The sequence below is a fragment of the Leopardus geoffroyi genome, chromosome B4, assembly GCF_018350155.1.
Source record: "Leopardus geoffroyi isolate Oge1 chromosome B4, O.geoffroyi_Oge1_pat1.0, whole genome shotgun sequence".
In the NCBI taxonomy this organism is placed as follows: domain Eukaryota; kingdom Metazoa; phylum Chordata; class Mammalia; order Carnivora; family Felidae; genus Leopardus; species Leopardus geoffroyi.
In genome coordinates, this window is record NC_059341.1 from 78,445,861 (window position 1) to 78,460,295 (window position 14,435).

A 14,435-nucleotide genomic window follows, 5' to 3' on the forward strand; every position below is an offset into this window, starting at 1 on the left:
CATCACCCTCAGGCCCTTCTAGGGGTGGGAGACAACTCCCCTCCTTCCTGTCATACCCTTGGACCCACTGGACACATGCCCCAGAGATGAGTATAGCAGAGCTGAAGGTGGAGACGCAGCTGAGCCCACCCATACTCTCTTATGTCCCCTAGACGTTATCCTCCTAATTCAGGTTCAAAACCCCACCACCCCAACCCAGCTCCGTTCCTCATGGCTGGAGTCTACGAGACCCCTGTGACCTCGAACACACCCGCCTGACTCAGTCCCATGGTTTGAAATACCATCCTTCTGCAGATGGCTCCTAGGTCTTTTTCTCTCGGCCCTGCCATCTTCCCTTGGGTGTCTAACAGAACCACAAACCTAACACGCCCAAAATGAAACTCCAGATTTCCTCCCCTCTCTAGTCTCCCCATGTCAGCCTGTGGTAGCGGCATCTCTCCAGCTGCTTTAACCTAGGAGTCATGCTGGACTCTTCCCTCTTCTCACCCACCACAATCAGTGCATCAGCCAGTGCTGCCAGTTGGTTCTCTCCACCCCCACGGTCACCCCAGCAATGATGTCTTAGCTGGTCTCCTGGCCTCTACTCTACACCACTCTTTCCAGTCATTCTTGACATAACAGCCGCAGTGAGCAGCAGAGTTATCTCTTCAAACGATAAATCAGATCATCGCACTACTGTGGCTTAAAATTGCACTTAAAGGGGTGCCTGGCTGGCTCAGTTGGTGAAGTGTGCAGCTCCTGATCTTGGGGTTGTGAGTTTGAGCCCCATGTTGGGTGTAGTGCTTACTTAAGAAAAAAAATGCACTTAAAAACAAATCTGAACAGTATGGGGGCTCCTCAAAAAATTAAACACAGAATTACACAAGATCTAGCAAAGGGTGGATGAATCAATAAACAAATGTGGTATATACAAGCAATGAAACATTCAGCCTTTAAAAGGAAGGAAATTCTGCCATAATCAATTGAGATTTACCCCAGGGATGCAAGGATGGTTCAATGTATGCAAGTCAATCAACAAGATACACCACATTAACAAAAAGATGGTTAAAAATCATACGGTCATCTCAATAGATTCATAAAAAACACTTGACAACATTTAATGTCTACTCATGATAAAAATTCTCAACATTAAGTCAGTAGAGAGGGAATATACCCCAACACGATAAAGACAATACATGACAAACAGACAGCTGACATTACACTCAATGATGAAAAGCTAAAAGCTTTTCCCCTAAGATCAGGAATAAGACAAGGGCACTCTCACCACTTTTATTGCACACAGTACTGGGAATCCTAGCTGCAGCAATTAGACAAGAAAAAGAAATACAAGACCTCTAGATTGGTAAGGAAGAAATAAATCTGTCACTGTTTGCAGACACGATATTGCATATAGAAAACCCTAAAGACTTCACCAAAAGTCTGTCAGAACTGATAAGGGAATTCAGTAAAATTGTGGCACACAAAATCAATAAACAGAAATCTGTTCTGTTTCTATACACTAATAATGAAATAGCAGAAAGGAAAATCACGAAGACAACCCCATTTAACACTGCATCAAAAAGAACAAAATACCTAGGAATAAATTTAACAAAAGAGGTGAAAGACGTGTATTCTGGAAACTATCAGACATTGTTGAAAGAAATCAAAGATGACACAAATAAATGGAAAGATCTACCATGCTTATGGGTTGGAAGAACTAATATTGTTAAAATGTCCCTACTACCCAATGCAATCTTCATTAAAATACCAAAAGCATTTTTTTCCACAGAACTAGGACATATAATTCTAAAATCTGCATGGAACCACAAAAGATCTCAAATAGCCAAACCAATATTGAAAAGAATAACAAAGATAGAGGTACCACAATTCTAGATTTCAAACTATACTGCAAGCGATCATGTTCAAAGCACAAAAACAGACACATAGATCAATGAAACTGAACACAGAGCCCAGAAATAAACCCATGCTTATATGGTAAGTCTATGACAAAGGAGGCAAAAATATACAGTGCAAATAAAATAGTCTCTTCAATAAATGGTGTTGGGAAAGCTGGACAGCTACATGCAAGAGAATGAAACTGGACCGCTTTCTTACACGGTACACAAAAATAAAATCAAAACGGATTAAAGACCCAAATGTGAGACCTGAAACTATAAAACTCCTAAAAAAAAAAAAAAAAGACACAGACAGTAATCTTTTGGACACCAACTTTAGCAATATTTTTCTGGATATGTCTCCCCAGGCAAGGGGAACGAAAGCAAAAATAAACAAGTGGGGCTACATGAAACTACAAAGCTTTTGCACAGAGAAGGAAACCATCAACAAAATGAAAAGGCAACCCACCGAAGGGAGGAGATATTTGCAAATGATATATCCAATAAGGAGCTAATATCCAAAATATATAAAGAACTCCTATACCTCAACACCAAAAAACCAAATAATCTGATTAAAAAGTGGGCAGAGGACCTGCATAGACGTTTTTTCCAAAGACAGATGGCCAACAGACATATGAAAAGATACTTAACATCGCTACTCATCAGGGAAATGCAAATCAAAACCACAATGAGATATCACTTCACACCAGTCAAAATGGCTAGTATTAAGAAGATAAGAAGTAAGTGTTGGTGAGGATGTGGAGAAAAGGGAGCCCTTAAACACTGTTGGTGGGAATGTGCACTGGTGTAGCCACTATGGAAAACAGTCTGGAGATTCTTCAAAGAACTAAAAATACAAGTACCAAATGATCCATTAATTCTACTTCTGGGTATTTACTCGAGGAAAACAAAAACACGAATGCACCATTATTTGCGGCATTATTTACAATAGCCAACATATATATGGAAGAAACCTGAATGTCCACTGAATGATGAATGGATAAAGATGTGATATATATCCACAATGGAATGTTGCTCAGCCGTAAACAATCATGAAATCTTGCCATTTGTGATAACCCAGACGGACCTAGGGGGTATCATGCTAAGTGAAATAAGTCAGTAATAGAATGCTAAGTGAAACACTGTCTGATTTCACTCATGGGGAATCTCAAAATCAAAACAAACAAACAAAACAACAGTAACAAAAAAGAGAAAGACTCATAGACACAGAGAACAAACTAGTGATTGCCAAGGGGAGAGGGGTGGAGGAACAGGTGAATAGGTCAAGAGGATTAAGAGGTATAAACTTTCAGTTATAAAACAAATAGGTCACAGAGATGAAACACAGCATAAGGAATATAGTCAATAATATTGTAATAAATTTCTGTGGTGATAGATCGTAACTATGCTTATCGTGGTGAGCATTTCATAATGTGTATAATTGTCAAATCACTATGTTATAAACCTGAAACTAACAAAATATTCTATGTCAACTATACTACAATTAAAAACTTAATAAGGAAGGAAATACTGACACATGCTTAAACACGGATGAATCCTGAAGACACTATGCTAAGTGGAATAAGCCAGAAACAAAAGAAGAGATAGTGAATAATTTCACTTACGTGAGGTACTTAGAGTAGTCAAATTCATAAAGAAACAAATGTGGAATACTGGTTGACAGTGGTTGGGGGGAGGAGGGAATAGGGAGTCATTGTCTCATGGGTACAGAGTTTCAGTTTGGGAAGACGAGGGAGTTCTGGTGATGGACGGTGGTGATGGTTTCACAATAATATGAAGGTATTAAATGCCACTGAATGGAGGGGCTCCTGGGTGGCTCATTCAGTTAAGTGTCCGACTTTGGCTCAGGTCACGATCTCATGGTTCGTGAGTTCGAGCCCTGCGTCGAGCTCTGTACTGACAGCTCAGAGCCTGGAACCTGCTTTGGATTCTGTGTCTCCCTCTCTCTCTGCCCTTTCCCCACTTGCACTCTGTTTCTCTCTGTCAAAAGCAAATAAACATGAAAAAATATTTTTTAAATGCCACTGAATGGCACACTTAAAAATGGTTAAGATGACAAATTTTATGTTATGCATATTTTACCACACATACACACATGAAAAATCCAAACACTGACCACTGTTTACAAAGGTCTTGGGATTCAGTTTTGCTCATCTTTTGAGCTCACTTCGTACCGGTGTTCTTTTTGTCTCCTTGCTCACTTCTCTTCAGCCACGCTTGTCCTATTTCTGCCCTATTAACACACCTAGGCTGAAGGCCTTTCTAATGGCTGTTCCCTTTGCACGGGACCAGAGTAGCCTTTCCTGGCTACCTTGACTAAAAGAGCTCTGTAATTATTCACGAGCTCATTATCCTGCATCTTTTCTTTTTTTTTTTTCCCCCTCTAATTTCTTCATAGCCCTTATTACCCGAAATTATTTATTTTCTGTCTTTCCCATTAAAAAAGTAAGCTCTAGGGGCACCAGGGTGGCTCAGTCGGTTAAGTGTCTGACTTCAGCTCAAGTCGATCTCACGGTTCGTGGGTTCGAGCCCCACATCAAGCTCTGCACTGACAGCACAGAGCCCGCTTTAGATCCTCTGTCTTCCTCTCTCTCTGCACCTCCCTCACTCATGCGCACACACGCGCGCTCTCTCTCTCTCTCAAAAAAATAAAATAAAATAAAATAAAATAAAATAAAATAAAGGGTGCCTGGGTGGCTAAGTCGGTTAAGCTGTGGACTCTTGGTTTCAGCTGGGGTCGTGATCTTGCGGTTCCTGAGTTCAAGCCCCACGTTGGGCTCTGTGCACATAACACAGAGCTTGCTTCACAACCTGTCTCCCTCTCTCTGCCCCTCCCCCACTTGTGCTCTCTCCCTCAAAAATAAAATGTTAAAAAAATTAAAAAAAAGAAAAAGTAAGCTCCAAGAAGATAGAGACCTTGCCAACCTCTTCACTGCTGTACCCCCATGGCCTGGTGCCTGGTAGATAACTAAAAAAAATACTTATTAATAAGCAAATCAGTGAATGCCGCCTTTATTTACTGTTTTCTTGTGGGCTGTCCCCCTCTTCCTTGGCTTCTGAAAAATCTAGAAAAGAACAAGAGAAAGCCTTTCTTGTAGGGAGGACTTCCTCACTAATTTTTCCTGTTTTGTTTTTATTCTGTGTTCATGCCCATCTGTGTTTTATTCAGCCTTGACTGTAACTGCAACTGGGAGGTTTTTCTTGATGAATCCATTTGGAAGGATAAAAGGAGAAGTAAACGAGTGTGACGCCCCATGGGAATATCCTACAATTCACGGGTCCGGATAGAACATGTGGACACAGGGCCGTACCTTCAAACCTAAATCAAGATTCGCTGTCGGCCGCTTTCCGTTTCCAGGTGTAAGGAGTAGACTGGCAGATGAAATTAACATGTGGGAACAGAATTTCTTTATGGGCAGAAACGGAAGAAAATATGGAAATGGAAACCTTCCCAGAAAACCCAGGACATAGAGTTACTACGGAGAAGTCTTCTTATATTATAAAACAAGGACAGAGGTAGGAGATAAAGGTGATAAAGCAACTTTACCTGTTGAAATACACACCTGAAGTTGTAATTCAACTAAAATCAGAGGCTTTGAATAGTTTCTGACTTGCATTGCTTAGGAGTTTAGGAGGCCACGAGACGACCTGCTACTTCAGTTCTGAGCGGCAAGTGGAAGTGAGGGAACTCTTGGGCTGAACCAAAGTGCTCCCCAAATGTCTCCTTCCCTGGGCTTCACAGTGTATTTCCTGACTTCAGGGCTGCCCTTCACCTGCTTCCCTTCCTACAGCACCCCCTGCTGCCCAACGGCACCTCCTAACTCCTCTCTCCGTGAGCAACTTGCTCACTGAGAGTCCTGTTCACTTCCTGACTCTCTGGGTCCTAAGTGTGTCTGATTTCCTCCCATCCATCTAGCAAATTCCCACAGGATGAAGGTGGAGTTTCTCTCCCCCTCCCCCTCCCCCTCCCCGAGGGGCAGGGCAGGACTTTCAATATAGGGATGCCCGGTTGGGGGCACAGTAGACCCATGGGCCTCAAGGGCCAGTTTCGAGAAGCTTGTAGAGCGTGCCAGACCGGGAGTGGACCTGGCTGCTGACCTGGCCATGCAGGAATGAAATATGTGCCTGGGCTTCAGACTCCAAAGTGGGAAAGAAAAAGTTCCCCAGCCTGGCACCAGGCCTCATCTCCCGCACCCTAGTATCAAATGCCTGTATAGTCATGGCCATAAATCTGCTGCCAGGTGCCTGGGTAGAAGGGCAGGAGAGCATGGACATTGTGTTTCAGCAGAGACACAGCCCTTGTTTGTGCGTGTGTAATGAGAGCCAGTTAATCTGATCAAACGGTCAAACACGGGAAATTGTATCCCGCGGTGGACTGTGGAGATTTCTGACCACGGATCTGAGTTTCTTCCTTTTCCCCGCTGATCTGAACGTTGAAAGTATGTCTAAGAGTCCGAAAGCCCTCAGGGTGGGGTTGTTTATCGTAGGGTCCACAAATTCCCTGGAATCCCCTGCAAAAATGTGGGTGTGTGCACACTGATGTAGCAATTGTACGCTATTCTAGAGAGGGGGCATAGTTTTAACAGATTCTCAAAGAGGCCAGGACGTAGAAAAATAAGAATGACTGCCTTAGTTTTTCAGGCAGGTGATTCTGAGATACTGGACCAGGCTCTGAGACAACCAGAGAGAATGGGAGCATGCATCTGGTGGCCGGCGAGGGGCAGGCCCTTTGGAGGAGCCACAGGGGTTACTGCAAAGTCCATCCTACCAGGCATAGGCTGCTGTGCCATTCATTCGTTCACTCATTCATTCATTCATTCATTCTTCATCAGAGAGAGCACAGGCAGTAGAGGGACAGAGAATCTTAAGCAGGCTCCGAGCTCCACACCCAGTGCAGAGCCTGGCAAAGGGCTCAATCTCACAACCAGGAGATCATGACCTGAGCCGAAATCAACAGTCAGATGCTCAACCGACTGAGCCACCCGGGCACCCCTGCTGTGCCCTTTAGACACCACCGATGCCAGGCTGGCCTGATGTTACTTGTCTTGCCTGGTCGGAAGGGTTGTCCTTTACGGACGCCCAACATTCTGGGTGGCAAGGTGAAACAGTTTGGAACTGCCACCGCATGTGAGTCAAGCTCAGCAGCTTCTGCGGGATGGGCAGCACCGGGTTGGGGGGAGAAGGGTTTCCTGTTCGAGAGGAAGGGCAGCTGGTCCACCTGTTCTCGCTCCAACCATTCCATTGCTACCGAGTTTCCCTGCAGGAATCTATCGAGATGCCCCTTCCATCTCTGCTAAACTCTTTGTTCCTCCCTTCTGGAAGACTGATCTCTAGCTCCTTGTCCACTAGACCCTCCCGTTGCATCCCTGAAACGGGCTCGGTCCTTGCTTTGTAAGTGCTGCTGCCAGGTGTCTGTTCTCCCCGGGGAAATGCGAACACCCTGACTCAGTGGGGCTCACACTCAGTTCCTTCTGCTGCCTTCTGGCCCTATTCCAATTTTTGGCATCAGTCCTACTCGAAGGCAGGAAGGAGACTGGGGAAGGTAAGGGGACAGCGGCTCTACTGGACGGCCCCCGGGCACACACTGGGAAGTGTGGAATCAGTTCCTGCCCTTGAGAAGGGAGTGCGGGCCCTGGAGGCCAAGCTGGGAGAGCCACAGATGGCTGTGTGCCGCAGAAGGAGGAGGAGAAGATGCCCAGTGCCACAGTCCCTGTCCTCTTCTGGCCCATCATCCCACTCTCGGGTGACTCTAAGAACTTCCTCCCCGGAGTTGGGGTCCTCTGCCTCCCTTCCTGACACTTTCCCTCCCCCCAGAACGGTCACCCTTCTAAGACAAGGTCATTCTCCAGCTTAAACACCTTCATTGAGTCCTCTTTTTTTCCTAAATACTTTTAGCATGGCACCAACTTCAATGCAGCATCTTTTATAGTGTCATTTCCTACAACGAACCTAAGCTTCGGCCACGGCAGACCTCTCAATTTTTCACAAACACACCTATGTCTCTAGAACATTCTGCTACGCCATTCCCTCTTCTAGAAATACCCTTCAGTGCCTCTTCTCTCCCTAGACACTCCTGCCTAAGGGCCCAGCTTCAACCTGGTCTCCGCTGTGGACGGTCCTCGGCATGCCACGCAGAGATAACTTCTGGCTAGGTGCTCCCACAGCGCAGCGTTCCCATACAAAGGGTGAACCAAAACTAATGCTTACGGAGCCCTTCCTCGACACTAAGCACTCTTTGGCACACGGATTGTCTCATTTCTTCCCCATCTCTGATTCCTCGCCCAACATGTGAGGGAGTCAACTGTCTTCATTTTCAGAAGAGGAAACGGAGGTTCAGAGAGGGTAAGTATCTTGCCCAAGGTCACAGAGCTAGGAAGAGTCAAGGCTAGGATCTGATTTCCTGGGTGTCAGACCCTCAAGTCCATGCTCTTTCATGCGTGTTAAGGCCGTGTTATGGGCCGTATGCCACCGTGACTGGTGTTATAAGACACCATCTGACCTGTGGGGGTTGTTGGCCTTCTCACGGCAAGATCTGTCCCATGTCATTCGCCACTGCAGCCCCTCTGCCTAGGTCAGTGCCGGGCAGCGTATTCAGTGGCTGTCTGCGGAACTGCTTTGAAGGGTGCAAGTTTGGAGAGCAACCTCACCAACCTCTTACCAACTACCGCAAAGACAGCTTCTGAGGTAGATTCTCCCAAGAGTAGAAGAGGAGTTTAGCAGGTAGGAGACAGCGGGGAAGGCCCATCCCCACCGTCTGCCCCGACTTCTCCCCGCATTTCTGACTGGGGGTTGGGCCTGGCAGCTCCAAGGGAGTCTTAGAAGCCAGAACTGCAAAGCTCTTGGAGCTCTTTGGCTGAAGTGGGAATAAAGTCCAGACTCTAGGAATGTGGTCTACCTGCCCCCTGTCCCCTACCTTCCTGTCCCTCACCTGCCTTCTCCCTGCTCCTGGACTTCATGGTGAGCAGTGACGCCAGGCAACAGGTGGTGAGGGTGCCTGCTCCCTGGAGAGAACCTGCCCTCCTTCCCCGAGGACCAGGGTAGGCACTGGCCCCCTCCCCAGGGCCCCCTCCGGCCTTACCGTCGGTGCTGGCATCATCCACCAGTATGATCTCCTTCAGCAGGATGGCGGGGCTGGTGTGCAGGACGCTGTACACGGTTCGCAGCAGCGTGGACCAGGCCTCGTTGTGGAACACAATGATGACGCTGGTGGTGGGCAGTGGAGGGCAGCGGCGGAATTTCTGGTCGACACACCTGGACAGACGGAAGCATACAGATAGAGCTCTCCAGGTCCCCGGGAGTTCCAGGGGCGGGAGGGCTCTGTCCGTAGGTTTCCATAAGCATCCTCTGCTCTCTGCTGCGCTTGGGAATGGCTGTTCTCTGTTCCTGGCTTACTCTGGTTTTCTACCTGCTCTGAGCCTCTGCACAGGTCCTAGCCGACCCACTCCAAAACCTGTCCGCCCCACAGCTGGCTCCGTGCACCAGCTGCGATGTGGAGGGGCTCCCCTGCCCGTTCCCCCCCCCCCCCCCCCCCCCCACCGCCTGGCTTCTCTCATCTGCTCTAGGACGTCCCAGGGCTGACTCTCTCTTCCTCAGTAACGTGCGTACTGCATAGAGTGTAATCCAATCCAGAGGTCCCAGCGGGGGAGTAATAGAGCGCGAGTTTGACATCCGAGAAAAGCGACTACAATTTCCACACTCAAGGAGAGAATAAGGCTCTTCTCTTTGCAATGTACGGTTCTTCTCTAACCCATTTCCTCGTTAATTACCTGTCATCTGATGCTACTATCACACATGATTTCCTGTGGCCTCTTCTCCGCCTTCATCTACTCAAACTACGCTGGGCACGTGGCCACACCGCTGCCCTCCTGACATTCCGCCTTGGGTGGGAGTGGGAATGGGTGAATCCTGGATTATCAAGGAATCACGTGGCCTGACAGCCTCTCTTATCCCCCTCTGCGGGTCACAGAGATTTCTCATGGACCCTCCAGAAGAGCCTCCCCAACTTCCTCCACTGGCTGCCCTCATGCCCGACGCCCCTCCCTGCTGAGGAGCTCCCGATAACTCCGAGTGGCTCCTTCTAGGACTAGACTAGCTGGTCCAAGTCCGAGGAACCCTAGGTTCACAGCCCGGAGGAACCCTGAACCTGAGGATGGGAGCTGCCACATGAGAAAAGGCCAAAAGGGTGCATAACTCTCGCGTTGGGAAAAAAAACAACATCTTTGACTTAAGGGCGGTGTGAACACGGCCACGGCAGCCTCAGTGTGAGGTGGCTGAGCAGGGATCCAAGTGCTGGTTCACTGCCCAGGACTGGAAGTATAAATGGCTTCCTAGAAAGGTTGGAATGAATTCATGGCCCCGTGGGCCTTCATGGCAGGAAACCAGGAGGTGCTGGGACAGTCATGACCATCTGGGCTGCCGTCAGGAAATGTCCCTTTCTCAGCAGCTCAGCGGCAGAGTGCTCCAGGCTCAGGCAGGCCTCAGCAGAGGGCAAGGCCACCGACTCTGCAGCCTGGAACCAGCCCTCCCAGATACCCTTGTGTCAGGCCCTGGCCCCAGGCCCTGAGTCCCTCCTTCTGTAACCTGTCACTTTCATAACTGTAACTTCATAATTCATCATTTTACTCGCACAGTATCCCTGGGCCTCCGGCCTGACCACAATACCAACCACCAGCATAAGGGCACTGGCCAGGAAAAGAAGGGAGGGCTTAGAGGAAATCCTTGCCCACATCGTAAGATCACCATCAGCTCTTTAACCTGGCATTTGGCCCGTGGCCATGACCATACCAGCCACGCTTTTGGCGGAGCCCTGGCCTCACCCCAGGACTTTGGGTGCTACTCACTCAGGGGGTCGGGTGTCCGGCCCCAGGGCCCTCTGCAGGGAGATCCGGTCACTGGCAAACGCATTGAAACAGTGTTTCTTATAGCCTTCTTCCTTCTCCTGGGTCTCCAGACTGGTCCACTTGTCCTTCTGAAATGCTTTTCCATCTGCCCCAGGGCTATTGGGATCCTGTGGTGGCCGTTCCCAGAAGGGCCTCAGCTCTGCTGGGGTATAGAGCCCAGGTAGGCAGGACCGGTTTATGGAGACCGGTGTCTCCTGGGGCTCTGGGGCCCGGATCTGGAGCTTAGGCATTGAATCTCGAAGGTTGTTCACGGCCCCCAGCATGAGGTCCAGAACATGGTCCTTTTGGCTCACCAAAGACTTCAGCCACGGTTTCTCTGTGGCCTGTTCCGTGCTGCTGACATCCCTGTGCATGATGAAGAGAAAGAGCACGAAGGCACTGCCCACCATGGCCAGGCGCATGGGCATGTGGCGTCTACGGAGGAGACGCATCCTCGGGGACCGATGGGGACCCCGGCTGGGTCAGCTCTGAGTGCCGGGCCCGACCCTGGAAATAGCTTGATCTGTTGCGATGGCCACACCTTGGGGCCTCAGCCTGAGAAGGGAAGGGATGAGAGAGAGAAATGAGCCAAGGCACAGGTGTGGAAGGGGCTCGAGGTTTGAGGCCAGGCTCTGTTGCTCAATGCTGACAACACCCTGGCCCAGTCACTTCGCTTTTCTGTGCCTGACTTTGCTCTCTCCGTAGAATGAGGAGGCCAGACTCAGTGTCTCTTTCCTGCTCTAAGACTGTGCCACTGATGGGTCTAGGGCACCGACACTCTGCATGAAGAGGTTTAATCGACGTAACCACCTTGGGAAACAATGTGACATTATCAAGCAAAATCGGAAATGTACACATCTATGACCCCCGCAATTCTACTCCTGGTTTTACATCCCAGATAACCTCCTGCACACGAGCCAGGAGGCGCGCGCAGGAAAGCGTCTAGCAGCGTTGACTCAGATGGCAAAGAGGAGAAACAATCCAAGTGTCCATCCACAGAACGAGTAAGTGTGAAATACCCATAGAACAGAGGCTTCTACGGCAGTGACACAGGACGAGCTGCTTCCACAAGCAGCTACATGGTGTAATTGGTGAGTCTAGACAGCAGGCTGCAGAAAGATACATACGGTATGAATCCACTTACAGAAAATTCAAACACCTAAAACTAAACAATATATTGTTTATGAATACAAAAATGAACACGTAGCGGGGCGCCTGGGTGGCTCAGTCGGTTAAGCGGCCGACTTCGGCTCAGGTCATGATCTCGTAGTTTGTGAGTTTGAGCCCCGCGTCGGGCTCTGTGCTGACAGCTCGGAGCCTGGAACCTACTTCCAATTCTGTTTTCCTCTCTTTCACCTTGCCTACTCACACTGTCTCTCTCTCTCTCTTGAAAATAAATAAACATTAAAAAAAAATTTTTTTTTTAAATGAACGTGGTGGTAAAGCTATAAAGAAAAATGAGGGGGGAAAATCCCTGAAGGAATAACAAAACCAAAATTTCTGGAGACGGAGGAAAATGTATGGGAACAGAGGCGCACAGTGGACTTCAAAGTATTTTTTTTTTTAATTTTTAAAAAATCTTTATTTATTTTTGAGAGAGAGAGGCAGAGTGTGAGCAGGGGAGGAGCAGAAAGGGAGACACAGAATCCAAAACAAGCTCCAAGCTCTGAGCTGTCAGCACAGAGCCAGACGCAGGGCTCAAACTCACCAACCGTGAGATCATGACCTGAGCCAAAGTCGGAGGCTCAACCGACTGAGCCACCCAGGCGCCCCACAAAGCATTTTTTCTTAAGTGGATGGTGGCTGCTGGTAGAACTGTTATTCTTTATACCCTTACATATGTTTTATAAATATTCTTTTCTATCTACTCATATTTAATTTTTTAATGTTAATTTTTGAGAGAGAGAGAGAGAAAGTGGGTAGGAGGGTAGGGGAGTAGGGGAGGAGCAGAGAGAGGGGGACAAAGGATCTGAAGAGCGCTCCATGCTGACAGCAGAGAGCCTGATGTGGGACTTGAACTCACGAACCACGAGATCAAGTCCTGAGCCGAAGTAGGATGCGTAACCGACTGAGCCACCCAGGCACACCTATCTACTTATATTTAGTTAAAAACAAACAAACAAACAAACCCAGGGGCGCCTGGGTGGCTCAGCTGGCTAAGCGTCTGACTGGCTCAGGTCATGATCTCACGGTTCATGGGTTCGAGCCCCGCGTTGGGCTCTGTGCTGACAGTTCAGAGCCTGGAGCCTGCTTCGGATTCTGTGTCTCCCTCTCTCTGCCCCTCCCCTGCTCACGCTCTGTCTCTCTGTCTCTCTGAAAAATAAATAAACATTAAAAAAAACCAAACAAACCACAAAAAAAAACCCGAAGGTTCTATAACATCTTCCAGACAGAGATGGGCTTATAGGTTTACCAGCTTCTGTCCTCAGGCACGTGTTCCCATGGCTCAGAGGATGAATGTTTGCCAAACTTTCTGTGGAGAACTCTAGATATTGGTGACAGTAGACCTGGGTGCAAATTCTGTTCTGCCTCTTCTAGCAATAATAACACCTACCTTCTACGGTTGTTGTAAGGATTAAAGTACCATGTAATAATTCATGGAAAAAGTTCAGCAGTCTCTGCACATAGCAAGTTCTCAAAAAGTGTTAGTTTCTGTTATTAGCATCTTGTGTGACCCTTGGACAAATTCATCTCTCGAAGGCTCAATTTCCTCATCTGTAAAGTGGGAGGTAACTAATACCTAACGCACAGGGTCACCATGAAGATTAAATCAGCGATAATGTAGGTGCAGTGCTCGGCAGAGTGCCTGGCACGTACTAAGCCCTCAATAAATGCTATCAATTATTTCTATTATTATAATTAATAAATCCCTGCTCAGCTTCCCAGCAATTATCCTTGAGTACCTGGTCCTTGGCCAAAGCCACAGTCATTACCCATAGCATGTCTTGTTGAAAAGTAATTCCAGTTGAGCTACTTAATGCTGTTTTTTAAACACACAAGCTCCTTCCTGCCTGTGGAGAAAAGCCTCGTGTCTGGAGTCACTGGGATCTGTGGAATATGCATCCATCGTGATCTCCAGAGGGAGCGGGGCTACACAGGTGGTTTTCTTTTACAACGTCAGATTCGACAGCATCAGCAAAAGTCACATAAAATGAAACCTCTTTGAGCAACTGTTTTGTATCAGGAGTTGTCTAGGAGACAGGAGAGGAAATGTGTTAATTCCGCCAGCAGTGATTGAATAGGGCAGGTACTCAGCCAGCCAGATTGGGGATGGTGAGAAGTGGGAGCTGGTGCACTGAAATAAGAATATGCGGATTATGACCTGCGGAATGAGGTGGCCCAGGCCACCCACATGGCGTCTGTAGGTAGCTCCCTCAGCATCTGAGGTCCCACTTGGGGGAAGTGAAACCCGTGGGGTTATTCTGATTGAAGGCCGAGTTTCAACACACCCATACAAAGGAAGCAGAGGCACAAGATTTGTTATTACTTACAGGTCCCAGAAGCGAGGGGGCGCAATGAGCCAGGGGGAAGGCCTGTCCTCTGTCTGGGGTCACCAGGAAGCAGGAGACAGACATAGCTAGCTAGCACCTATACTTAAAGGCGACGGGGCAGAGGTCACTATCTTCTCCCAGGCTTAACTCAAAGTAGTTATTATTTTTTT

General features: G+C 48.0%; 1 protein-coding gene across 7 annotated transcripts in view; it reads right to left on the reverse strand.

Moving 5' to 3' along the window:
- The window catches only part of GALNT6 (polypeptide N-acetylgalactosaminyltransferase 6), a 37,709-nt gene that overhangs the window by 11,404 nt on the left and 11,870 nt on the right, over window positions 1-14,435 (reverse strand). For 6 of the 7 annotated variants that reach the window (XM_045467130.1, XM_045467124.1, XM_045467128.1 and 3 more), the window contains exons 3-4: window positions 10,736-11,329; window positions 8,974-9,146 (exon numbers count right to left, since the gene is read on the reverse strand). In XM_045467130.1, the coding sequence (XP_045323086.1) occupies window positions 8,974-9,146; window positions 10,736-11,226 (664 nt within the window). In that variant the 5' untranslated portion in view covers window positions 11,227-11,329. Of the gene's footprint in view, window positions 1-8,973; window positions 9,147-10,735; window positions 11,330-11,793; window positions 11,884-14,435 lie in introns of all 7 variants that reach the window. The other variant, XM_045467129.1, reaches the window with a different exon arrangement.